General features: G+C 35.5%; 1 protein-coding gene and 1 pseudogene across 1 annotated transcript; both read right to left on the bottom strand.

Annotated features, from left to right (window-relative positions):
• Positions 1–1,450: 1,450 nt before the first annotated feature.
• Positions 1,451–21,315, bottom strand: UTS2B (urotensin 2B). The gene is given in 6 exon segments (XM_046001570.1): positions 1,451–1,476; positions 11,412–11,505; positions 12,993–13,030; positions 14,941–14,988; positions 14,991–15,038; positions 21,213–21,315. Coding segments are annotated over 6 exon segments (357 nt in total).
• Positions 21,316–23,324: 2,009 nt separating this feature from the next.
• On the bottom strand, positions 23,325–26,045 carry LOC123940677 (annotated as a pseudogene).
• Positions 26,046–27,896: the final 1,851 nt, after the last annotated feature.

The raw sequence follows: 27,896 nt of genomic DNA, 5'->3' as shown, positions 1-27,896 counted from the left end.
GGTATTTATGCACATTTGAGTGGCTCTTAACAAGTATATAAATAGCACTATAAAGATATGACTCAACTTGGTTTGCTTTATGTTTTTTTTTAACTTAATATTGTTCATACTCTCTTACGAGATAATTTTCTCTTTAAGCACAAAATTAATATTATGTAGACAAGCTGCATTTCCCCCATACTGTGTATTAAGGAACTGTGTATAGGCTCATCTGACCATCTATTCTATCCCTTAATATTCTTTAAAGTTACTTTGGCGATGTTTCTGTGCTATCACAGTGGACAGACAAAATTGAAGTTGAACTCCCAGCCTTGAGTTGATTAAATAAGTTGGTGCAGATGTAAGCACGAGCAGTTTGATGGAGAGATGTGAAAAAGAAAAAAGTAAAAAGAATCAAGAGAAAGCCAATGAGTTTTTGCTTTTATTTTTTTAAAATTTTTCCCACAATGAGTGTCATCTCTTCCAGACATTCTGTGTCTCAAATAGTTCATGATGCTGTGGAGGCAAACATGAAACAAGATGGGATTGGGAGGGAGACAAACCATAAATGACTCTTAATCTCACAAAACAAACTGGGGGTTGCTGGGGGGAGGTGGGATTGGGAGAGGGGGAGCAGGCTATGGACATTGGGGAGGGGAGGCGAACCATAAGAGACTATGGACTCTGAAAAACAACCTGAGGGTTTTGAAGGGTCAGGGGTGGGAGGTTGGGGCAACCTGAGGGTTTTGAAGGGTCAGGGGTGGAAGGTTGGCGGAACAGGTGGTGGGTAATGGGGAGGGCACGTTTTGCATGGAGCACTGGGTGTTGTGCAAAAAGAATGAATACTGTTACGCTGAAAAAATAAATAAAATGGAAAAAAAAGAGAATTAAGAAACGAAAAGGCAAATTGCTTTGTAAGAAAGTTTTCTTAATATCTATCTCTGAGACATCTAATATTACTTTCTCTCAGAGTCCAATAAACCATATATTACTGCCTGCTAGTAATATACTCATTTGGTTGTAGTAGTTTCAGTGACAGCTGTCCAAATGAACAGAAAAGAGATAATAGCCAGCACAATCATAAGAAAAAAGGACAATGATGCATAGTTTTCCATAAATTGAGACAATATAATTTATTTTAATTTTTCCAAGATGCTTTTTAAAATACTTTCTTTGTTCAACAGCATAGTTATTACCAGACAAAACCAGATGTAGACGATGAATCTATAGACAGCATACAATAATAGATACAACACTGTCAACTTGAGCGCTACAAGGCCATTTGATAGCCCATGCCAGGCAAAAGTGCAACTGATTTGTCATTATTCACACCTTAAACCTCAAGTATACAACAGGCAGAATAAATGCCACTGTTTCTTTATGCTTAAAATAGCTATAATCCTTAAGCAGTAGGGAATAGCTATATCTCTTTTTTTCTAGTGTTCTCTTTTTGTATCCAGAGTAAAAAACTTCAGACACAGTATTTCCAAAAGCAGGCTAAAAAAGAAAGCAAAATAAATTCTTTATTAGGAGGATATTTGATGAAACATACATTTGGATAAAATAGGTTATGTGTGCCTCAGCATGAGAGAGTTTTGTAAAAGGAATATTCAATACAGTTGTTATCAGCCTCATGTGAATCTATAAATTGATAAATATTAAATAAAGCCTGAAAATTCACCTTCTCCATCACACTAGCCACATTTAGATTACTCAATAGTAATTTGTAGCCAGTGACTACCATAATGAGCCTTGCATTACAGAGCGGTCACCTCATCACAGAAAGTTCTTTTGGATAGTACTGTTCTACATGATAATGCGTGTAATACAGTTCAGAGAAAACAGTAGGTCGTCCTATTAGATACACCCCTCTGTTTTATATTTGGGGTAACTGAAATCCCAAAAAGGAAATCACATGAGTAAAAACTGTGATAAATATGTTTCAACTTACTGGGGGAGGAAAGGTAGGGAGAGAGTTTAGAGTTTAATTTGCAGATCATTTGTTATTTAAGTAATTTAATTGTCACATTGAGTCTTCACATTCTGATCATAAAAATGATGCTTCAGAAAAATCAAACCAATTCTAACATTGTTTTAATCTTCAAATGCAGGACTGAGTCATTTTAAATCTTCTGTAGGTTATTCCCAATCGCCTGACTTAAAGTAGCTTCATAGAGTCATTATATATTTCTCTAATTTCCTTCAGTCTAAGTGGTTTATAAAATTAAGACCTCAGGGAGACAGGTTTTTGATTCACTATTGATGAATGGGATGCACAATGAAAAAGATACTCATTGAAATCCTCTTTGAAATAAATGGTAAAAGTCTGTCTGCTGGCCAGGTTTCCCTCCCTCTCTATTCACTCTATAAACTGTAACCCTCAAGCTCATCACCACCTACACCTACAGTGCTGTGACAGCACTCAGAGTCTACTTTTCATTTCTACAAGAGCCACAGCTTCCTTGAGCCACATTCAAATCCTATGAAAGGAGTTTATTTTCAGACATTAAACTGAGGAGCCTGGCCCATTAATCCAATCTTCTTTTTATAGTGTGCTTTGGAAAGTTATCATCACTACCTTTTCTGGCCCTTCAGATATCATTGAGTATCTGTCAGGAAAATAGAAATGCACACGTATCCAAAAATTACTCATGAGCGGCTCGATTAAGTATGCAATGGAATAGAGTTTGGGAAACTTTCTGGAACTGGATGAAAGGAAGTGTCATGAATGATATCCCCAATAGAGCTTAATTCTTCAATGCTTATCTATTCTATATTTAATCTGTGTGAAGGAAACTTCTTGCTAGCATTCTGGTGTCATTTGACGTCTCTCCGGTTCACTCTTATAACCCTGTTTTCAGCAGGATGCTATGTGTTAGACAGCTATATATTTATTTTTCACATCCCATCCCCAGGTTTCTTCAAATGTGCTGCTTCTATCCTACATCAGCTTATGAATCCAAACAGCTAAAGTCATTAGGAGTACAACTAAGTAAATAGACCAGAGTGAGAGCTAAGGAGACTTTTTTCTTCCTTTTTTAAAAAAAAAAAATTTTTAAGAATTTATTTATTTATTTGACAGAGAGAGATCACAAGTAGGCAGAGAGGCAGGCAGAGAGAGAGGGGGAAACAGGGTCCCCGCGGAGCAGAGAGCCCGATGTGGGGCTTGATCCCAGGACCCTGGGATCATGACCTGAGCTGAAGGCAGAGGCTTAACCCACTGAGCCACCCAGGCACCCCTCTTTTTTTAAATTTAATAAATTTGACATTATACTTCATAAATTTAAGGTATACAGTGTGTTATTTTGATAAATTTATATATTGTAATATGATTGTCATTGAAGTAGTCTATGTCAGATTACATCATTAGAGTACAATATTATTGTCCCCTTTCATTACACTGTGCATTAGATTTCTGTGACTTATTTACTGTATATTACAAGTTGTATACTTCAACATCATCAACCTTATCCAAGCCCCTTGGATCTAATCAGTAGATCATGGAGATGATCTACTGATTACCACCATTTTACTCCATTTTTTCATGGGTTTGACTTTTTTAGATTCCACATATAAGTGATATCATACGGTACTTGTCTTTCTCTGTCTGACTTATCTTGCTTACCATAATGTGCTCAGATGTCATCCGTGTCATTGCAGAAGACAGGATGTCCTCCTTCCTCATGGCTGAAATATATATATATATATAAATTTTATCCATTCATCCATTGATACCTCCACCTGGAAGTGGAATTGCTGGATCATATGGTACATACATTTTTACTTTTTTGAGGAACTCTCATATTGTTTTCCATAACAGTTGGATGAATTTACCTTCCTATCAACAGTGTGTAAGAGCTCCCTTTCACCATGTTCTCACCTTCACTCAGTCAGTGTCTCTTGTCTTCTGGACAATAGTCATTCTAACAGGTGTGAGATGACATTTCATTGTGGTTCTGATTTGCGTTTCCCTGCTGATTAGTGATGTTGAGCATCTTTTATGTGCTTTTTTGGCTATTTTGATATCCTTTTTAGAAAAAAAAATATCTATCTAGTTCTGCCCATTTTTTAATTAGATGCTTTTAGGGGTTTTCTGTTGTTATTAAGTTGTGTTCTTTGTATTTTTTGGCTATTAACCTCTTATGCAATATTTGCTTTGACAAAATTTTCTTCCATTTATTCCATATTTGCAAGAAAATACAATTTTCTTCCATTCTGTAGCTTGCCATTTCATTGCATTTTTTCTTTTGTTGTGCAAAGACTTTTGAGTTTGATGTGGTCCCATTTGTTAATTTTTGCTTTTGTTGCTTGTGATTTTGGTGTCATGTGCAAAAAGTCATTACTTAGACCAATATTGATAAGCCACTGATCTATATTTTCTTCTAGGAGTTTTATGTTATCAGGTCTATGTTTAAGTCTTTTATCCATTTCAAGTGAATTTTTGTGAGTGATGTGATATAAGGATCCAATATCATTGTTCTGCATGTTTTTCCAATTTTCCAGGCATTATTTGTTGAAGGACTATTCTTCCCCCCGGAGGTGTTCATGGCTCCTTTGTTGAATATTAGTTGACTCTATATGCCAAGATTTAATTCTGGGCTTTCTGTTCTGTTTCATTGGTCTATATGTATATTTTTGTGTCAGTACCATACTGTTTTTATTATTATGGCTTTACAGTATAGTTTGAAATCAGGTTTTGCTCTTTTATCCTCAAAATATTTTTTGGCTATTTGGTGTCTTTTATGGTTCCACATAAACTTTAGATTCTTTCATCTATTTCTGCAAAGAATGCCTTTGATATTTTGGTGAGGATTGCATTGAGTCTGTAGATGGCTAAGGGGAATATGGCCATTTTAACAATATTTATAATTCTAGTCCATGAGCACAGGTTTCTTCCCATTTGTTTGTGTCTTCTTCTATTTCTTTCAGCACGGTCTTATAGCTGTCATTGTGCAGATCTTTCACTTCCTTGATTAATTTTTTTCCTAAGTAAATGGGCAGAGAACCTGAGTAAACATTTCTCCAAAGAAGTCATACAAATGGCCAACAGACATATGAAGAGATGTTCAACACCACTAATAATCAGAAAAATGCAAATCAAAACCACAATGAGATATCACCTCATACCTGTCAGAATGGCTGTTATCAAAATAAATAAATAAATAACAACTGTTGGCAAAGACGTGGATAAAAAGGAATCTTTGTACACTATTGGTGGGAATGCAAAATGGTGTAGCCACTATGGAAAAAGTATGGATGTTCCTCAAAAATTAAAAATAGAACTACAATATGGGACAACAATTCTATTTCTGAATATTCAACCGAAGAAAATGGAAGCAGTAATTTGAAGAGGTACATGCATTCCTATGTTGACTGTAGCCTTATTTACAATAGCAAAGATATAGAAGCAACCTGTGTCCATCAATAGATGAATAAATAAAGAAGATTGATTATACACAGACACAATGGAATATCTATTAGAAATTAAATTTTGCCATTCATGACAACATGGATGGACTTAAAGGGTATTATGCCAAATAAAATAAGTCAGACAAAGACCATATGATTTCACTTATATGTAGACTCTAAAAAATAAAACAAATGAATAAATAAAACAAAACAAAACAGACCCTTAGATGCAGAGAATAATCTGGCAGTTCCTAGAGGGGAGGGAGTGAAATAGAGGAAGGGAGTTAAAATGTACAAACTTCCAGTTATAAAATAAATAAGACATGGGGATACAATGTATGAAATAGGGAATATAGCTAAAAATATTTGAACACTTTATATGGTAACAGATGGTGGGTAGATTTATTTTGGTGACCACTTCCTAATGTTGTAATAAAATGCTGCATACCTGAAATTAAAATAATATTGTATATCAACTATAATTCAATAACATTTTATTACCTAAGTATTTTATTGTTTTTGATGCTATTGTGATTGGGTTTTTTTTCAATGCTTCATTTTTAGCATAAGGGGATGCCACTGATTTCTGTAAGCTGATTCTTTAATCTGCCACTTCATTGAAATCATTAATTAATTTCAATAAGTTTTTAATTGACTTTCGGATTTTATATACATAAGATCATACCATCAGCAATTAGTGACAGTTTTACTTCTTCCTTCCTGATTTGGATGCCTTTTATTTCTTTGTCTTTTCTAATTGCTCTAGCTGGGACTTCCAGTACTATACTTAATAGAAGTAGTGAGAGTGGGCAACCTTGTCTTGTTCGCGAACTCAGAAAAATCCCTTTTAATTTTTCTCCCTTGAATATGATATTAGCTGTGGATTGGTTATATTTGGCCTTTACTAAATTCAGGCATGTTCCTTCAATACCCAATATTGTTAAGGGGTTTTATCATGAAAAGATGTTGTATTTTATCACATTAGACAGCACCACTCTTAGTGAATTTGGCAGGTGTTTATCAATTATATATTAAATTATTAAAACAAATTATAATATTCACAGTAAGTATAATTTACTTTTACATTAGCTGGATCTCTGTGTCCATTTTATCTTCACACAACAGAATTCATAGTAGAACAACTTCTAGTTACAATAGAACAACACTTTAAATATAAGGTGGGTTGTTTCTGTGACTTAACCTAGGCATCTACTTCATGTTTATCACCACAAATATTTACTTTATTCCTGCTACATACAAATATATTTTAATATCTCCTTGCTTAAAAACAAAGAAGATTCTTTGATCAGACTTCAAAGTGTTGTAGTTAATATTCTAATTTTTTATACCCTTTAGAACAAAATTTCTCAAAAGTGGTGTCTTGTCCATGGTACCAGAGAAATGATAAAAAATACTGCTTTATCATATTCTCTTTAGCCCAAAGTCCACCAAACAATTCTTGTCAAAGCCATTAATAATCTTTTATTGCTGTTCAGAAGGAAAGTTGCAGTCATCAACTAATGGGTCTATTATAGCTTTTAAATATACTTACACAACTTCCTAGAAACTGTGAAGTCTTCTTTATTGGTCACTTCCTTCTTTGGTAGCCACTCTGTTAAGCCTCCTTTGCTGATTCTCTCTTCTGCCCAACCTCTAACCTTGGAATCACCTGGGCTTCAGCCTTGGCTGTCTTCTCTTTTCTATCTAGAGTTATTCCTTAGATGGTTTGATCACAATAACAAGCAATATTGATATGCTGATAACTGTCAAATTTACATCTCCAATATCTGCTGCTTCCTTAAACTTCAAATTTATATATTCAATGGTCTACTGAGATCACTAAAGAAGTCTCCCCTTATCTGTGGAAGACATGTTTCAAGACCCCCAGTGGATGTCTGAAACTGCAGATAGCATGGAATGCTATAAATACTGTTTTTTGCTAAGCATACATACTACAATAAGGTTCAGTTTATAAACTGGGCACAGTAAGGGATTAGTAACAATAACTAATAATCAAGTAGAACAATTATAACAATACACTGCAATAGAAGTTCTGTGAATGTGGCCTCTTTGCCTCAAAATATCTTACACTCTAGTCGCCCTTCTTCTGGTGATGATGTAGATGATACGATGCCTACATGATGACATGAAGTGAGGTGAATGACGCAGGCTCTATGACATCATACCAGGCTACTACTGACCAAAATGCTGCTGATATGTCAGAGGAGGATTGTTTGCTTCTGAACCTGGCTGAGCACAGGTAACTGAAACTACAAAACATGCATAAGAAGGCTACTATACTGTGGAGATACTGTTATGCATGGCAATGACAAGCTCAAGGTGTCTGTGGTAGAAATATGACTCTCCAAATACTCCTTGTGCTTTTTTTTTTTTTTTTTACATTTTCCAGGTGCTTCCCTGACCCTGTTCATTTAAATTAAGATCATGTGCCAAATTTTAGCAGTTAAGAGTGTGTTTACCTCCATCTCTCTCCTGTTCTACTTCAGGATTACGTAGAGTAGATACAGAGTAAAGGAAAATGACCAACATACGTGAGGCTTCATGTAATCAAAACATAAATCTTAAAGTAGCTTCATTACTGAAATTATAAGGTTAGTTTGCTAATGGAGTTTGCTTAATTTATCCCCAAATACAATGGGAATAAAGAGAGTCCAGAAAACAAGGTCTCAAATTTTTTTTTAAAGATTTTATTTATTTATTTGACACAGAGAGAGATCACAAGTAGGCAGAGAGGCAGGCAGAGAGAGAGGAGGGGGCAGGCTCCCTGCAGAGCAGAGAGCCCAATGCGGGGCTCGAGCCCAGGACCCCGGGATCATGACCTGAGCCGAAGGCAGCGACTTAATCCACTGAGCCACCCAGGCGCCCCAAGGTCTCAAAATTTTGAAGGAACTAACTTCTTCTAGATCCCAAACACTATGAGATTTAAAAACACTCCAAGCGATAGAGGCTCTGTAAATAACAGCTGGAAGAACTCAGGGCAAAAATCAGACTGAGAGTATAGTCTTTAAGGTATATTCCAGATACTTTGAAGGCAACTGCTACTAAATTGGGGATGAGAACACAGAATAATTAAAATTGCTTTTTTTAAAAAGTATTTGCATGGAGTAAGTACATGAGAAGCTTTCTAATTTTTTGAAGGAACATCAATGTCAAAGAAACCATAGATCCTAAAATAAAAATATCTTTGAGACTTAAAGACAAAATAAGCCTTGTACCTCCAACTTTGCAAAAGTAGGACAAGACCTGAGAAAACTGTGCCATCCTGGAGAAAGGAATAATCTCCGAATGGCACATAAGATGGGTCCAGAGATAAAAATGAAAAAGCAAAAATTTCAAACAGTGCAGCCAGTGGAAATATCACAATGGGCAAATGACTCCTCTTAGATAATACAGGCTCCAGTCAAGTCACCTTTTTCCAACCCCAGGGTAGGAGACCTTTATAATATTTTCCCACTGGGATTTCAGAATTGCTGGAGGATAGCATTCCGTGTGTCTCTTGGTTTCCTTTATGAAAGGGATTATCAGTTGTGATTATTCTGTCCTTGTTCTGCCAGTTATTGGATTTGTCTTTTTAGCCAACAGGTCTATGAATGAAGAAGAAGCCACACTGTAGCTGATGAAGACTGGTAAGTATCTTCTCCTGGAGAGTCTGTTCACTGATTTCTGGGTTCAGTCAGTAAAAGAGATCTGAGATTGTCTCTAAAATCTGAGAATGCATTGAGTATAGACTATGTGGTTAAGGATTGACCGTGTGTGGTACAGGCAGTGCTCCCCAAGTATTATATGTACTTCCTAAAATGTTTCAGCCTATCTTGCCAATATTTTGGTGGCAGTTCACGTGACTAATTCTAGCCAACAGACTTCAGGAGAACTGATACCTGTCACTAAACTGAGTTCTGAACTCAGGGAGTTTAGAGCTGGGATGTGTCCTCTATCCCTTTCCTGTGTCTTGGAAATATTAGGGGCAGTTAAGATATAACAACCTTTAGATGATATAGCCAGAAAATAGAAGTGGGTTGTACAACATGCATTGGACTTTATTATAAAATAGGCCTCTGGGATTTGGATTAAAACTGATACCACATGATAACCTAAACTATGCTAATTATGGGAAGGCCTAATAAATTTCTATCCCAGTGCTTCTATACCACCAAACATTTTCCTCTTCCAGCTATCTCTGACTCAATAAATAGAAATTACCCTCTTTTCCTAGTTGGTTAAAAAAAAAACAACTTTGTAAAATCTTAAAAAAAAAAAAAAAAAGGGGGCGCCTGGGTGGCTCAGTGGGTTAAAGCCTCTGCCTTTCGCTCAGGTCATGATCCCAGGGTCCGGGATCGAGCCCCGCATCGGGCTCCTTGGCGGGGAGCCTGCTTCCTCCTCTCTCTCTCTCTGCCTGCCTCTCTACTTGTGATCTCTATCTGTCAAATAAATAAATAAAATCTTTAAAAAAAAAAAAAACAAAAAAAAAACAACTTTGAAATCACTTTTGATGACTTCTCTTTAAAAAATAAATAAATAAACCAACATGCAATTCTACAACAAATTTTGTTGATTTTTTTGTTCAATTTATATCCAGAATCAGACCCCTTCTTACCAATTCACTACTGCCACCCTAATCCAAGCTACTACCACTTACCATCTGAATGACTAAATTTTCCTCATTAATGGTTTCTCTGCTTCTACCTTTACCCATCTTTCACAGTGTATTCTCCACGAAGCATCAGAGTGGCTCTGTTAAAACTTATCTCATATTTCTATTTTGCTACAAGTTTCCAATGATATCCCATATGATACTCAGTAAAAGCTAAAGTCCTTAAAAATCCTGAAGTTTCTCTCCTTTACATCTTCAATTCATCTTCTACTACACTTTCCTTTAGGATCACTAGCTGAGTCACTTAGCAGTTGTGTTATTTTTGGCATGTAATTTCACCTCTCTGAGATATAATTTCCTCATCTATAAAATAAGCATAGTAATAGCTATCCTATGGTGTTTATGATGAAAATAAAATAATAATTATAGTATTGATCAAAACCATAAAAAACAAGTTAGGCTTACATAATACTTACTATATACCAGGCATTATTTTAAATGTCTTTCCTATATTTATCTATCAAATCTTCCCGACAATCTCATAAAGATAATTATTATTATAATTTGCAATTGGGGGGAAAGAAATGAGGCACAAGATGTTTTATAATTGCTCAAGTTCAAACAGGTAGGAAATGTCAATGTTGATTTAAACCCAGGCAGTTTATCTCTAGAGCCTATGTATTTAACCACAATATTTTGACATATTAAAGTACAAAATGTCTTGTATATGCTAAGTGTTTAAATAATACCAGTGCATCCTCTTCCCACTTTCTAGCATTGTGAAATAGGTTTTTGCACAAGTTAAAGACAAATCTGGAAGGAGGGGAGAAATGTAGATAAATAAAATGAGTCTTAGGAAGTCTCACATCACTATATGAATGGAGAAATATATACACATTTTTTTTCAAATATAACTAATTCAGTAAGAAACAAGAATTTCCCAAGAAATGTTATTAGAAAAATAAGAGGGATCTAAAAGACAAATCTTTCTAAAATTAAGTGTTATGATTCAAACCTTGAACCAAGTGTTAGAGCAATGAGGGTTCACCTTACTTTAATAAAGATCTTCTAAAATGTGAATTGACTTAAAACTTGATTGCTTCTATTTATGATTCTCCCAACTCCAGCCTTTAACCAAAATAACAAGGGTAGGTCATAATTTTTAGCAACAAGGGCCTATTTTACTTAAATCTGGAACATATGACCTTATTATTCACTCCTGTAAACATGACAGAGCTCAGATATATTCACAAAGGAACATATTCATTGGTATCTTTTTAGAAAATATGAACCTCGATCTTAATAATCACCATAGGATTAAGAAATGTCAAGTTAATCTTTTCTCTCTTAGTAATAATTGTGAAAGTAATCTTTCAGATGTCAATTTTAGAACTTTGAAATTAAAATTTACCTCGTTTGTTTGGATGGGAAGAAGATGGACCATCTATAGCATAGGATATCTCAACATCTTTTGCCTCCATGAACTGCTGTTTTAGCTTTTCCAACTGTTAAAAATCAAATATAAAAATTATAAATATTTAATAAGAATGATGCTGCTTTTTATTGAAAAAGAGGAATAATTGGAAAAAGTATGGAAAAAATGGAAGAAGGGAGAAAGAAAGGAGGAAAAAAAGGAATGGAAAAGGAGAAAAAGTCATAAGGAAAATAAACAAAAATAATTAAATAGAAAAATCCAAAGAAACTTGTAGTTAGAGACTGGCTTGGAAAGGTACATGACTCAACAGGAGACAGGAAAAAACAGGTTTATGGTGAAGGAAGTCAACTCCAGGTGTTAATTAATGGGGAGCTTATAAACACAGCCTGTGTTGTTGGACTGGATTTTATGTCACCTATAATGAGCAGTCCTTTTCAAGGAGTTTCAAAGAGTTATGTAAATGTTTGAATTTCCTGAAATATTTCTCCTTTCCAGAAGGAAAGGAGAGGTATTTTGAGGTCCTAGGATTTTTACCTGGCATTCAACCCATGTTAATTTTTAACAAGATCTCTGATTGCCCATGCCCTGAAGACCTAACTCTACCAAAATAGAGCTCAGCCTGGCTAGTGAAGGTGTCCATGTCCAGCCTGCTTAAAATGATGGGGTATGATTCTCTCTCCCAAACAGTCACACGGTTTGTATAATAATGAATTTGCATGTATGTATGCGGACAAGTTTTGAAATCATCTAATCTGGTGATTTTCAAATTTACTCCCCAACATGTCAAGCAGTGGAGAAATAAGGCTGCTAAGGGGCTCCCAATCAGGAGCGCTGAGAGCAGGTCAGGAAGGTGACACTTCAGGCCTGCAACCAGGTGATTTAAGCAGCACAGCTCCACCTTCATGGGCTTCACTTACTAGGACCACATCCAACTTATTTGGGAAAAAGTATTTCCACTTTTTAAAATAATAACTATCTTATTAAAAATCACCAATCTAACTATAGCCTCCCATTTTACAGATGAGATTTAAATCCAGAGAATTTTAATTTATCCATGGTCTTTTTTTTTATTTTTTAAAGATTTTATTTATTTATTTGACAGAGAGAAATCACAAGTAGACAGAGAGGCAGGCAGAGAGAGAGAGAGGAAAGCAGGCTCACTGCTGAGCAGAGAGCCCGATGCGGGACTCGATCCCAGGACCCTGAGATCATGACCTGAGCGGAAGGCAGCAGTTTAACCCACTGAGCCACCCAGGCGCCCCTATCCATGGTCTTATATTTAGGTAATTGGAGAGATCGGATAAGAATCCAGATTTTCTACTCATTTCGTCTCAAGATCTCTTCAGCTATAGTTTTGTTTTGGTTTTCTTTTCTTTCTTTTTTTTAAATTTAAGTGTAATTTGACTATTTTTTTCCCTAGTGAATTACTTTACTCTTTTCTCTAGCAGGAATAAAAAAATTTTACAGTATAACACTAATAATTTTTCAAAACCGTGCCCAAAGAAAATGCCTTATAATTATTATTAAAATTGAAATGTAAGTATTGCACGTTCTCACCTGCTTAAGTTCTTCCAGTTTGCTGGCCAGTTGTCTATCTGCAAGAAACATTTTTCATATGAAAAATTTCATTGCAAGTAATATTTGATTCACTTCAGGACACCCATTCAGGATATAATATGGAAGGCAAAGTCTTTTTTCATATGATTTAAGACCACCCATCATTCCTAAGATAAAACCCAAATATTTTCTCAATGTCTATAACATTGACTTGTAACCAGTTATGTAATGAGAAAATATCTGATTTCTAGTAATAATCACAAAGCTTTCTAAAATAGACCATAGTTCTAACACATGCTATTATTTAGAAATAAACTATTTTACCGATATGAGGAAATCTTATGAAACAATTTTAAGTGAAAAGAGCAGGACACAAGCATCTATGTAATTCAACTGATAAACACCTAAAACATGAATAGTAACTCCCTCCGTTATAATTTGAGTATAAGTTTTTCTTTTGTATAATTTCATTCATTTTTTTCCAAAGAGAATATCTTACTTCTAATTTTAAAACCTTGTATTTTAAAAATATTTATTAAGATATTGTTGTAGTCAGCACATTGTCCCATGAATAGACATTTTCTTTAGAAGACCAGATGTTTTCTGAGAGTATACCACATTGACATATTGTCACATTTTCTCTCAGGCTAGACTTACCAAGTTTCTGACAGTATTTGTCATTTCTGATACATAAATATCATACATTTTATCATACATGTATGATATCATTATGTATCATTTCTGATACATAAATATCATACATTTTATCATACATGTATGTTGACTTCCTTAGTTCTGAAAAATCAAAATGTTTAGAAGATGTCTCATTTGCAAGAGTATCTGTATCAGTTTCTGTTGAATCAGCCTTTCTTTCATTCACTTATCCACCCAGTTAACAAATGTGTCAGCATCTGCTGTGTACGGCGTGGGTGCTAAGTGTATTAGCAAAAGTTAGGCACCAACCCCGCTTCTTAAGGAGCTTGTGATCCCATGGTGCTTTGGAAATTCAGAGAACTGAGATCTTCCGCGAGAAGTCTCAGACTTGTAGAAGAGATAGCTTTTTTTAAATTAAATGAAATGTATTTACTTATTTGGCCTGGGATTTAGAGAATAAGAGAGTTTGGCCCACTAAGGACGAAGGAAAGACAAAGAAGAGGGCAGAACATGGAGATTGCCTAAAGTCATGCTTTCCCATAGAAATCGAACACGAGTCACATGCAATCTTAGATTTTATAGTAGCCACATTTGAAATTAAGTAAAAAGCAGGTGGAATTCACTTTTATTAATCAGTTGATATTTTAATGATCTGTTTGATTTAGCCCCATATATCTAAAATGCTATCTATTGAATAAAAAATTATTGATGAAAAAAAAATGATATACATACATACATGTATGTATATCATTTCTGATACATAAATATCATACATGATACATTCTGATACATAAATTAGATTCTCCTGTTCTTTAAAGAAAAAAAAATTTCAGTTGGTGTAGCCTAAATATCCCAATGGTCTCTACTCTAACCATTTCTCACACTGGGAGAAATTTAATTGCAAAATATGCTAACTTAACTGCTATGAGACTGCAGTTAATTTGTGAAATTTCTAATGGAAACCTATGAATGGATGTGAATCATTTAGTTAAATATATATATACACATATATATTTATATAAACTGTACCAATAAGGGGTTGCATAGATATGAAAATATGAGTAAAGATCACTATGGTGTAACTACATGGTTACCAATCCCACTAGGACCTTCTAATTGAAGAAAATAGGATTTTAATATTTGTTAATAATGCCATTGCTTTTAGCATGAATATGAAATAATAAAAACACTTAAGCCATCAGGGTAGCATAAAAGGGGGTAGTTATTATTTTATTTAATATGAATAAACATTTAGAAAGAGAAGGTCAGAAGATAGAATAAATTCTTGACTCACCAATGTTGGAAGGTCTTTGGAAATCAAAATGTTTATTCAGTAGAGCTGTAGTAGTTCCTCATAATTTGTGTCTTCTTTATCTGGAAACAGCTCATTTCCTGTAATAATCACCGCAATGTAATAAAACTTCCATTTTCTATCTGTGTCACTGGAAGTATTTCTAATTAAATACATTTTATAGCTAACTATCAGTGCATATAGTCATCAATAAAAGACATGTGGAGAAAGGTGTGTAATCAAAAAAAACAGGCTGTTAAAAAAATCATTGAATGAATAGGAGCACTCAAAGACAGACTGTGAGAGAGGGAGAAGGGGAGACAGAGAGTATGTCTGAAAGGTGACATCCTAAAATTTACCTGCCTTCATTCCTAGGTAGTAGAATGACAGGTAAATTTCTTATTTTTTACCTGCGTTGTTGATATTTTCTACTCTTGTGTTTAATATGAAAAACATAAAAGTCATGTTTTTAAAGAAAAAATCAATTTTTTTTTAATTTTAAGATTTTTATGAGCTATACACATTAAAATATGAGCCATTTTGTGTTCTGGAGATTGCATTTATACTATCTAAGGAACCCTGTGGAAGAGGTTGCAAATGTCTATTTTCTCTCATCTTTCCATCTTTGTCAGTTTCCCTCCCATTCCATTCACTGACCAGATGCCCAACTCTTTCAGCACCTTAAAAACAGAAATATCACCCAATTTTTTGTAAATATTTTTATTTTATTAAATATCTTTAATCAGGACAATAACCTTTATTCAAGTTATAAAACATGTAGACTCAATAAGATAGCTATTAACAAATAACACAACTGAAATAATAACTAGTGTATTACAAATAAAATAAATTTTTGTGAGGTGGCCTAAAAATTAAACCTTTATCATAGAACTTCTTTGGATCATTTTTCTCCACTTCCTATTTCCTCAGACAAGCTGACAGTGTGAGCAGAAGCTAGATTTGTGAGTTTGAAGTTTAGAAGTGAGAATATTGTAGTTTTAGATACAGAAATGGCTCATGACTTGACTGTATTATTCCATGAAACCATCTGCCTTTCCTGTGTCCAGAAAATGTTTATTGATGAGCTCAAAGGACTGAGAGGCTAATGAAAGAAATCAGAAAGCCTTGGTGAGGAAGCAAATGGATGACTTGGGGCAAGTGACAGCATTGTTTCCACACTGGCCAAACATAGTTCACTGGTGCTCGGCTCTTCAATTTCCTTTACATCATAAACATAGAAATTATCTGTGACATTCTGGTTTTTTTCCTATTGATTAATTAAAACACTAATAGAATACCAATGGAAATTTTGCTTGCCATTAATTAAATGAAGGCCCTCAGAGAGAGTTTAATTTAAGATGTGGCCATGCAATACGGTAGTTGTTACTACAGTTGTTTATGAAAATGTTAAATAATAAACTTTAAGATGTTTCTGTTTGAAAAAGACATAAGGTACATTTTATCGCCAGATGATAATGGTTATTTGTGTCAGAAAACTGTGATAAGAGCAACCGTTTCATTTCCTTAACTAGAAAAAGTATAAGACAAGAAGGAAGTAAGGAGGAAAAGTAGAGCTGAAGATTTTATGTGCTTAATTCACAATCCACTTCTGCATATTTAAGTGGAACATTTTTCACAAAAGAAAATTAACCTATTTGCCTTTCTTTACCACTTTTGCTTGTGGTAACTACGCTTGCATAAGTGTCCTCAGAAAGTCTTGTCACTACCTTTTACGGCAACCACTGTTTACAGGAATCTCTGAAGAAAAAAGTTTTCTCAAACAATTTTTTAAATATTTTTATTCGTAAACTTAAGAAAGTATTGTCTAAGATATATAATAGGAAATAAACCTTTTTTATTCTTGTTTTCTGTAACCATCCCTCAGAATAATATACTGCTTAAAATACAACTTAACTAATGAGGAGCTGTACTGGTCACACAAGCATGCCTAAGAGGACCTTGAGAAAAACATGTACAAGCAGCAGGCCTCTGGTGGAGGGGATGATACATGTCCTTGAAGCCGAGTAGCTGGGAATGCCAGGCCCCCTCTGGGTGGAACACTGCCTGCTTCCTTTTTTCCCCTGTCTCCCCTGCCTGTCTTCCCTGCTGTTAAGGTAATCCCTTTAAGTGCGCTTGCTCAACTACAAATCTGTGCTGCTGAACCCCACACACCTCACTCCTCTTCTTGTCTATTTCCTTTACCTCTAAGACTTGGGACCAACATGTGACTCACATTCCTTCTTGCTTACCTACTAGACATATGGCTATTGTATAACCTTCTTTTTTTTTTCTTCTCCTTTGTTGCTATCTTGTATCTAATAAATACAGGACTGAGAAGTTGTTCCGGTGACAGTCCTTTCAGCTGCGGTCCCCTGCTCCCCTCTCTCTTACTGCTGACTTATTTATGCCTCATTATTCTCCTGTTCACCATTAGGAAATCGGCAGTTTTCATTTTTAGTTTTGAAACAGCTACAGTTTAAAAAAAAAAAAACAACGCATATTTTTCTGTCTTTGTTTCTGTCTTTGAACTACAGTTATTAATGTTTCTGTCTTTGAACTACAGTTATTAAAAAAAATAAATTATAAAAGTTAATACTGATAAAGGTAATGTTTGAATAAGAACTCCCTGAGGGTAGATGCACCTTTAGCACAAAGGATGACAAAGTTACCCAGATGTGACTGAGTAAATACTTTTGCAAATACACAGATAATTTGGTTCATTACTACTTAAGATACTGACTTAAAAGATTTTGTTGTCTCCTTGCTTTTGTTCATATTTGAAGCATTTTAGTGGAGATAGACAAGAAATTTTTATCAGAAAGAAACCTGGAAACCCCCCCCCCCCATAATGATAAAATACCAAAAAATTCATAAATTTTCCATAGTCTTCTGGGTCATGGTAGTCACTTTTCCGTCTTTTGTGGTAGGTAGTTTTCTCACTGTTAGGTTTACCCATGGAGCCAGGCTTTTCTATAGCCCCCTCCAAATTAAAGCTGGCAGACCGTGCCATTTGTCTTGAATATTGTCTAACACAGAGCAAGAGATGGTAACCCCAACTTTGCTCTCTGTCAGTGGACAAATGCTTATTTGAAAAATGTGTCAAAAAACCACAATAAGTCAAATGTTTGGCTGCTTTGACAAATGTGTGTGTGGAGAGAGACATACTCTAATCACAGACAATTTAGTTCAGAAAATAAGCTTGCTAGTAATTTCATCTTTTTCATTTACATACAAGGCAAGAGATCCAAGGGAGTCCCAGCGAGAAACCTTTCCAATACGCTGCCAGTGATAGAAGGACATCAATGTGTGGTATTCTGGGGTCAGAGGTGTTATGTAATTTTAATCTAGAAAAATGCTTTTAGAGTTGGATTTTGCTGTATCCCACATGCATATGAAATCAGAAGGTATATTTGCCACTAACATCCTTGTTTTGCAAAGTCCTCAATGAATAGTCTCATTTTTCCACACGTTTGCACTATGATAAGAACATTGAAAATCTCATTATTTCACAGGAAGAGCAATAGAGACCTATCAAGTGCAATGATTTTGAGCCGCCAAAGACAAAATGTGAGCCATGGATAAAATCTAGTCTTTTTGATTTCCAAGTTTCTATTTATGTCTCTGGGACAATTTGTTTTTCAATGGGAAAATCCCTATAAATAAATAATAAGGATTTATGCAATTTTAGTATCATTGCCAAAAGAACTGCTTTTTCATTGACTTTTTTTTTAATTTTTTTTCCATTTTATTTATTTTTTCAGCGTAACAGTATTCATTCTTTTTGCACAACACCCAGTGCTCCATGCAAAACGTGCCCTCCCCATTACCCACCACCTGTTCCCCCAACCTCCCACCCCTGACCCTTCAAAGCCCTCAGGTTGTTTTTCAGAGTCCATAGTCTCTTATGGTTCGCCTCCCCTTCCAAATTTTTTTTTTTTAATAAACATATAATGTATTTTTATCCCCAGGGGTACAGGTCTGTGAATTGCCAGGTTTACACATTCCACAGCACTCACGATAGCACTTACCCTCCCCAATGTCCATAGCCCCCTCCCCCTCTCCCAATCCCACCTCCCCCCAGCAACCCCCAGTTTGTTTTGTGAGATTAAGAGTCATTTATGGTTTGTCTCCCTCCCAATCCCATCTTGTTTCAAAATTGGACAGCCACATGCAGAAAAATGAAATTGGACCACTTCCTTACACCACACACGAAAATAGACTCCAAATGGATGAAGGACCTCAATGTGAGAAAGGAATCCATCAAAATCCTTGAGGAGAATGCAGGCAGCAACCTCTTCGACCTCAGCCGTAGCAACATCTTCCTAGGAACAACGGCAAAGGCAAGGGAAGCAAGGGCAAAAATGAACTATTGGGATTTCATCAAGATCAAAAGCTTTTGCACAGCAAAGGAAACAGTTCACAAAACCAATAGACAACTGACAGAATGGGAGAAGATATTTGCAAACGACATATCAGATAAAGGGCTAGTATCCAAAATCTATAAGGAACTTAGCAAACTCAACACCCAAAGAACAAACAATCCAATCAAGAAATGGGCAGAGGACATGAACAGACATTTCTGCAAAGAAGACATCCAGATGGCCAACAGACACATGAAAAAGTGCTCCACGTCACTCGGCATCAGGGAAATACAAATCAAAACCACAATGAGATATCACCTCACACCAGTCAGAATGGCTAAAATTAACAAGTCAGGAAATGACAGATGCTGGCGAATTTGTGGAGAAAGGGGAACCCTCCTCCACTGTTGGTGGGAATGCAAGCTGGTCCAACCACTCTGGAAAACAGCATGGAGGTTCCTCAAAATGTTGAAAATAGAACTACCCTATGACCCAGCAATTGCACTACTGGGTATTTACCCTAAAGATACAAACACAGTGATCCGAAGGGGCACATGTACCCGAATGTTTATAGCAGCAATGTCTACAATAGCCAAACTATGGAAAGAACCTAGATGTCCATCACCAGATGAATGGATAAAGAAGAGGTGGTATATATACACAATGGAATACTATGCAGCCATCAAAAGAAATGAAATCTTGCCATTTGCGACGACGTGGATGGAACTAGAGCGTATCATGCTTAGTGAAATAAGTCAATCGGAGAAAGACAACTATCATATGATCTCCCTGATATGAGGACATGGAGAAGCAACATGGGGGGGTAGGGGGATAGGAGAAGAATAAATTTTTCATTGACTTTTAAAACTGCATTTGAAACAACATGGTCTAGTACAATTGAATTCCTTCTAAAAGGGAGAAACTTTGCCCTCTTCTCAGTCCAATATTATATAAACCAAATGTATAATGTTCTGATTTGGTTCCGCACCCAGTAGGACAAAAGGCTCTTTCCAACCCATCAAGAAGGTCAGTTAGATGACAGTAACCTCAAAATTTCAAGTTGGAAGGGAAAATAGAGAGCGCTAGTTTAAGTTACTATTTTTCAAACATAAAGGATTATGTAAAAGTTTCAATGAGGTTGTTTGCCTAATAAATCAACATTAAATTTAGCTCTACTGATTCTCAGATGAAGAGATATTTCCACTACAAAATGCATTGGAAAATTTTAAAGAAAGATCAGTACAAATTGCAATACAACAAAAGCAGAAACTTATTTTCTCCAACTTTACATGGTAAATATTTGTAGATGTCATAGATTACATTATTTAATTTAACATAAGTATCCTAAATATGTAAGAAATCTGATAAATACAGTCAGTATATAATGTAAGTGTTAGCATCATCCTCCTGAAAATACTGTGTAGATTTCCCCGTGTATTATTACTTCCAAATCTCTGCAAACACAAATTCCCACCTTAATGAGTTCTTCTCTGAGCCATTCTCCTTTCATAAGTAACTTATTTATAATCTTATTAAATAAAACTATTATTTTTCTTTCCCCAAATGTACTTTAAAAATATGCACATATTAGTTAATTGATTGTGTTACTATTTATACATTCACTACCTTTGGTCATAGAGTAGATGTAAAAAAATGTGTCCCATGATTAGAAAAAAAAAATACAATGTAGTCAAAATAAATTTAGTACGGTGGTGGTTAAAATTTACTTGAGCAGAACACCACCACAGATTACATTTAATTTAAAACAGCAGCTTCTGAAGGGATGTTTAATGATTATATCATAGTAATTTCTTAAAGCATTATTTTAGTAATGTCAGAAAAATTAAGACAATGCAAACAGGAAGATAGGGATTATTTACCCATCTGTAGGATTTTAGATTCATGTGTACATACCTTGGGTAAGAGATGGCTGTCCATGCACCAATTCCAAAAAAATCATTACAGTTAACAAAGTTAGGAGTCCAAAGCAAAGAGTGGTTGAAAGGATCTTGTTCATGTTAAAAATCTTCTTCTGTGCTAGCAGAGAAACTGGACTATCCAGGTCAAGATAAATACTTTAGTGGCTCTGGAATGCTGTGCAGAGACCACTTTTAAAAGATGGCAAATGTGCTTCAACTATAAATGATATGGACAAAGAAAAAAACTTATAAAATGTAATGCATTCTGTCAACATGATTCACTACTTGGAGAAGTGACAGGTTTGCTACTCAGTCAATTACAGGAAGAACCCAATCGATACAACTCATACCTGCCCATTTCACTAAAAGCACACATTTCTATGCATGCTCACGCACTCAGACACTTGCCCAAGCACAGAGCAAAAACAATGTAGAACTTGTTGGTTAGATTTTCCTAACAGTGAAATGGGAGCCATGCCTTTCACTTGACTAATTTAGAGTCCCATGGAGGTCTTCCTAATAGCCCAGGTTATTTGCAACCACCGCTTCATTTTTAACCAACCAGACAGTTTAGAGTTGGGAAGAGCTCAAACTGCAGATGATTCATAATGGGAACACGAATGTCTTACAACATTGAAGAGGGATGGTTTCATTTTGCTGCAACTAGCACTTCTAGAGATTAAAGCTAAATCTAATTAATTCAAAGTTGGCAAATGTCCCGTCAATCACACTCTTTAATACTTGCTTTAATTGTAACTGCTTTCTTTTTAAGTCAAAGTCTTTCAGTAGATCCACAATTCCAATTTTATGGCTCTGAAGATGCGCTAATGACCTCTGGCCTTGGCATTTACTTCTCTGTCAGGAGAACTTTCCATGCATTCGCTCTAAAACTGACTCAGTTCCCCATGCATAAAGGGCAGCATGTGATAATGTGAAAGGAATGCGATGATCCAACTTTTCACGAACCCATTGCTTTAATAAATTCCCTGAATAAAGTCTCAACTACTTAGTTTGATATTCAGGCTTGTTTTTCCTCCACAGGCTCATTTCCACGGCATGTTCTTCTGCACCAATCACAGTGGGCTTTCAGTTCCTGGACACGCCTTGCACTTCCTCACTTCAGAGCGTCGCCGACATATTTCCCGGTAATGCTCTTAGACTTTATATCTGGATATCAAGCTAAGTGAATGGAAAGAATAATTGCACCTCCTTAAGTGTCTGTTTTCTCCTGAGAATAAAAATTCAAGAACAATGTCTTTGCAAGTTGATCCTTAAAGTTCATCATACCACAGTGTTTCAAAACCTTCCATCATTCAAACATACCTCGAAACCATCCATCATTACTTATTTAATAAGTTATTTGTATTAGGTTTTTAAACTCTACTATTTTTAAAGTATAGAAAATGGCAAATGATGGGCTCCTGGGTGGCTCAGTGGGTTAAGCCGCTGCCTTCGGCTCAGGTCATGATCTCAGAATCGTGGGATCGAGTCCGGCATCGGGCTCTCTGCTCGGCGGAGAGCCTGCTTCCCTTCCTCTCTCTCTGCCTGCCTCTTGTGATTTCTCTCTGTCAAATAAATAAATAAAATCTTTAAAAAAAAAAAAAGAAAAGAAAATGGCAAATGAGTATTACTTAGTAGGCAATATACAACCATGATGAAAAAGAGTATAATTGCAAATAATTAGTAAAGAAAAAAGCAAAAACAAAGTATAAAATTCACTGATAATAAATCTGATCAATCATATATAAAATATATTGATAATAAATCTAATATTAATAAAATGAAGGCCTGGCAAAAAATAACAAATAAAATGCAAGTTAAATAAGAGTCAGTATTAAAAACATGTTCAGTTCATGGATCCCTAATTTTAAAAAAATGTTTTTAAATAGAAATAAGATTGTTTGGATTTTTAAAAATTTTGATGTTAAATAGCAGCACAAGGAACCCAATTCCCATAAGGTTTGCCTCCTTAAAAGAGGCAACTTAATTTAACTCCCTTCTCTGATAAGGTTGGATACTAATGACTCATTTCCTTTTTTTTTTTTTTTAAGTGACTGAAAGAGAACTTTTTATTACTTTTCTGTACAGAAAATTCAACAGCATCCCCTCAGGCCAGTTTAGTGGGTAGTTCTTTAGCCTTTGTCTTCTCCAACTTGGCAATGTGAGCCACAGACTTTGAACACAGGACATTGCTCCCCCTCAACCCTCCCCCTACCCCCCCCACCCACCCCCCCGTGACGGTGGGTCTCATCATATCTGTCATTGTACTTGGTCCTGGTGGCTTCCACCAGCTTAGCCAGAGCTCCCGTCTTCTGAATTAACCTGTGTGGAGGCGACAGTGCTGCAGGTCTTCCCATGAACCAGATGCACCAGCCTCGCTTTCCCCTTGGTAATGCATAGGGAAGCCCCCAGCTTAGGACAGTGCAGGCAAGAAGACAACCAGTTCAATGGGATCCATTGAACTACCAGCTGAGACTTCTTGTTTTCCACCAAGGTGGCGACAAGATTAACTCCAGCTTGAAGGACAGGAGGCCTTTTAGTGGGGATATCCCCTTTGCCAGCGGCTTTCTTCTCAGCCCAGAATCGCAATCTCTGCTTCTTCTCTTGCTTTGTCTCTTGTCTGTATCTGTGGACCAGTTTAGGCCACTGAGTAGCTATTTGGTGGTCCAAGGCCTGGGTGGTTAATCATGAGAGGCACTTTTAGACGTTTATAGAAAATAGCCCTTTGCTGTTGCAGCTGGATGTAGTAGGACTATTTGTCAAATGAGGTCCCTTTTGGGCAGGATGTCCTGCCTGTTGCCAAAATTCTTGGGCCTTATCGCAGACAAGGGATTGACCATCTTCTTGGCCTCCTGCTTCTTTACAATAGCAGGGGCTTGGGCCAGCTTCTTCCCTTTACCTTCTGTCCTTTCAGCATCTCAGATGGCTGGAGGAGAGAGCTCTGATGACTCACTTCTAAACAAAATCTTACGTATGACTTTTGCTTCACAAACATTTGCTTCAGGAAATCTCATGTAACCTCCTGAATCTCCTGTCATATTTTATCTGATATTGAGGAAGTGATGAAAAATAACTTCCTTATCTGTGACCATTCTATCTACTTTGGGAAAAAAAGCTCACAGAGATCCTTAACTAAATCATTCTCTCTTAATAATCAAAATACTTTACTAAATTCCCATAAGTATATAATCTAATTTGTTGTTCAAATAAAAACAAATTTTCAAGGTTGATTATATTAAACAGATAAATGAAATTAGAATATTTGTTTCTGGAGTCATTAGTATACACAGTAATAGTACATAGCAAGGTTATTGTTGCCACTAATTGAGCAATCATCCAAGCCAGGCCCTGTTCTAAACATTTCACATATATTATCTTTTTAATTCCTACAGTAGTGCCTCAAAAATTATAAAGTTATTTTGATTTTTCACCTTTTACAGCAAAGGAAGAAAGTAATGGAGCCAAAAGGAAGCGTAGATCTACCTCAGAGTCATACCCTTATCCACATTTTCTCTTATCCACAACTGAGAAAACATAGAAATGGAAAGTGGTCATTCTAATCAGAGAGATCCCGAATTTTAAAGGAAATTTACAACATTTTGCTTCAATTTTTCAAAAGCAATCCTCTTGATCACTTAGTCTATATCTCAATTATTACTTCCAAATAACATTTCTATTTTGTCAATGAAGACACAGTCAATATATTACAATGTATAGATAACTCTAAGATTCATTTACATCTTAACTATTCTCATAATGAGTGACAAGAAAAGCACAGATAATCAGAGTCCATATGGTGACTCAAATACATTTGAATCATTACTTTCTGACTCCATTAAAGAGTTGGGCTTTTTTTCCAGTGAATAAAAAAATTAAAAAATTTCATTTTGACCCTCTTCTGACCCCATTATTTCTTGGTAGAATTCCTAACATACAGTAAAATGAGTGAAAGAAAAGAGCAGACAGAAGGGAGAAGGCAAAAGTAGAGGCTGTGATAAGTGTGTGCATGGATTTTTTTTTTTTCATTTTAAAGAGTTCAGAAAGACTTTGTCAAATAAAATAAAAAAATAAAATAAAATAAAATAATTTATTTGTCAAAATAAAGTAGAAATGTCTATTCCCATACCTTTATAACTTTTTAAATTGGATTATTTGTCTTTTTATTATTAAGATGTAAGAGTTCCTTATATTCTGGATGCCAGTCCCTTATCCAGTATATAATTTGCAAATATATTTCCACATTCTATGGGTTGTCTTTTTCCTTTCTTGATATGGCCTATGAAGCATGGTTTTTATTTGGATAAACTGCAATTTGTTTATTTTTTTCTTTGTGTGTGTGTATATTTTTAGTATATCTAAAAATCATTACCTAACTCAAAGTCGTGAAGACTCACGACTGCATTTTCTTTTAGAGTTTTATGCTTTTAGCTTTAAAATGTAGGACTTTGACCCATTTTGCACTAAATTTTATACATGGTGTGCCACATGGGTCCTACTTTATTCTTTTACATGTGGGTATCTAATTGTCCCATCACCTTTTGTTGATCTGTGGTTTTATTTCTGGACTCTCAATTCCTTCCATTGATCAGTTTGTTTATCCTTATGTCACCACCATTCACCTTTTTAAAAAAATATTTTATTTTTAAGTAATCTCTATACCCAGCTTAGGGCTTGAACTTACAATCCTGAGATCAAGAGTTGTATGTTCTACCAACAAGCCAGCTAGGTTCCCCTACCTTATTATCTTGATTAACGTAGCTCTGTAGTAAGCCTTGAAATCAGGACATGTGAGGCTTCCAACTTTGTCCTTTTTCTGGATCTCTTTCATTTTCATATTAATTTTAGAATGAGCTTATCAATTTCTATACAAGGGGCAACTGGAATTTTGATAAGGATTACATTAAATTGGAGCTCAATTTGGGAAATATTACAACCTTAAAAATATTAACACTTCCAATCCATGAACACAGTCCTTCTAACTGTTTATGTGTTTAATTTCTTTCAAAACTGTTTTATAGTTTTTAGTAAACAAGTAATATTGCCAACCCATGGAATTTGTTTATTTACTATTTGATATAGAAATAAAACACTGAGATATTTTGTCACTTCTTTACTAAAGACCATGAGATATAGAGACATCTCTGGCAGAATCCAGGGAAGAGTAATAATCATAATAACATATATGCCTAATATTGAACACCAGTAGGAGCTAACATTCAGCAAGGGTTATACACCAGTAGATGGGCAAGGCAACAGAAATTTCCAGGCATAGACATACTGGAATATAGGACTTTAGTCTGTTTTCAAGTAGCACTTTTGATAATAGTTGAAAGCATAGAAGGTTTCTTAGTAAAAGTAAATAGAGGCTTAGATTCTGGTCAGAATGGAGGCTTAAAAATGGAGTACAGATCATTTACCTCTTTGGTTAGGTTTATTCCCAGGTATCTTATGGTTCTTGGTCCTATAGTAAACAGAATCGATTCTCTAAATTCTCTTTCTATATTTTCATTGTTAGTGTATAAGAAAGCAACTGATTTCTGTGCATTGGTTTTGTATCCTGCCACATTACTGAATTACTGTTCTAGTAATTTGAATGAGTTCTAGTAGTTTGGGGTGAAGTCTTTTGGGTTTTCCATTTTAAGTATCATGTCATCTGTGAAGAGAGAGGGTTTGATTTCTTCTTTGCCGATTGGAATACGTTTTGTTTCTTTTTGTTGTCTGGTTGCTGTTACTAGGACTTCTAGTACTATGTTGAACAACAGTGGTGAGAGTGAGCATCCTTGTTGTGTTCCTGATCTCAAAGGGAAGGCTGTCAACTTTTCCCCATTGAGGATGATATTCACTGTGGGTTTTTCACAAACAGATTTTATGAAGTTGAGGAATGTTCCCTCTATCCCTATACTTTGAATAGTTTTAATCAGGAACGGATGCTGTCTATACTTTCAATGCCATCCTGATCAAAATTCCACCAGCATTTTTCAAAGAGCTGGAATAAACAATCCTAAAAGTTGTATGGAACCAGAGGAGATGTAGAATTGCTAAGGAAATGATGAAAAAGAAAAACAAAACTGGGGGCATCATGTTGCCTGGTTTCAAGCTTTACTACAAAGCTGTGATCACCAAGACTGCATGGTACTGGCAGAAAAACAGGCACAGAGACCAGTGGAACAGAGTAGAGAGCCCAAATATAGACCCTCAACTCTGTGGTCAAATAATCTTCGCCAAAGCAGGAAAAATATACTGTGGGGAAAAGACAGTCTCTCCAATAAATGGTACTGGGAAAATTGGGCAGCTATGTGTAGAAGAATGCTACTCAACCTTTCTTTTACACCATACATAAAGAGAAACTTGAAATGGATAAAAGACCTCAATGTGAGGCAGGCATCTATCAAAATCCTCAAGAAGAACATAGGCAGTAACCTCTTCGACATCGGTCACAGCAATTTCTTTCAAGTTATGTCTCCAAAGGCAAAGGAAACAAAAGCAAAAATGAACTTTTGGGATTTCATCAAGATCAAAAGCTTCTGCACAGCAAAGGAAATAGTCAACAAAATGAAGAGGCAACCCACGGAATGGGAGAAGATATTCACAAATGACACTACAGATGAAGAGCTGATATCTAAGATCTATAAAGAACTCCTCAAACTCAACACACAGGAAACAGATAATCACGTCAAAA

Source organism: Meles meles, chromosome 4 (genome assembly GCF_922984935.1).
Source record: "Meles meles chromosome 4, mMelMel3.1 paternal haplotype, whole genome shotgun sequence".
NCBI classification, from domain to species: Eukaryota; Metazoa; Chordata; class Mammalia; order Carnivora; family Mustelidae; genus Meles; species Meles meles.
The sequence above is the reverse complement of the archived record's forward strand: the minus strand, read 5'-3'. Positions and strand labels throughout refer to the sequence as shown.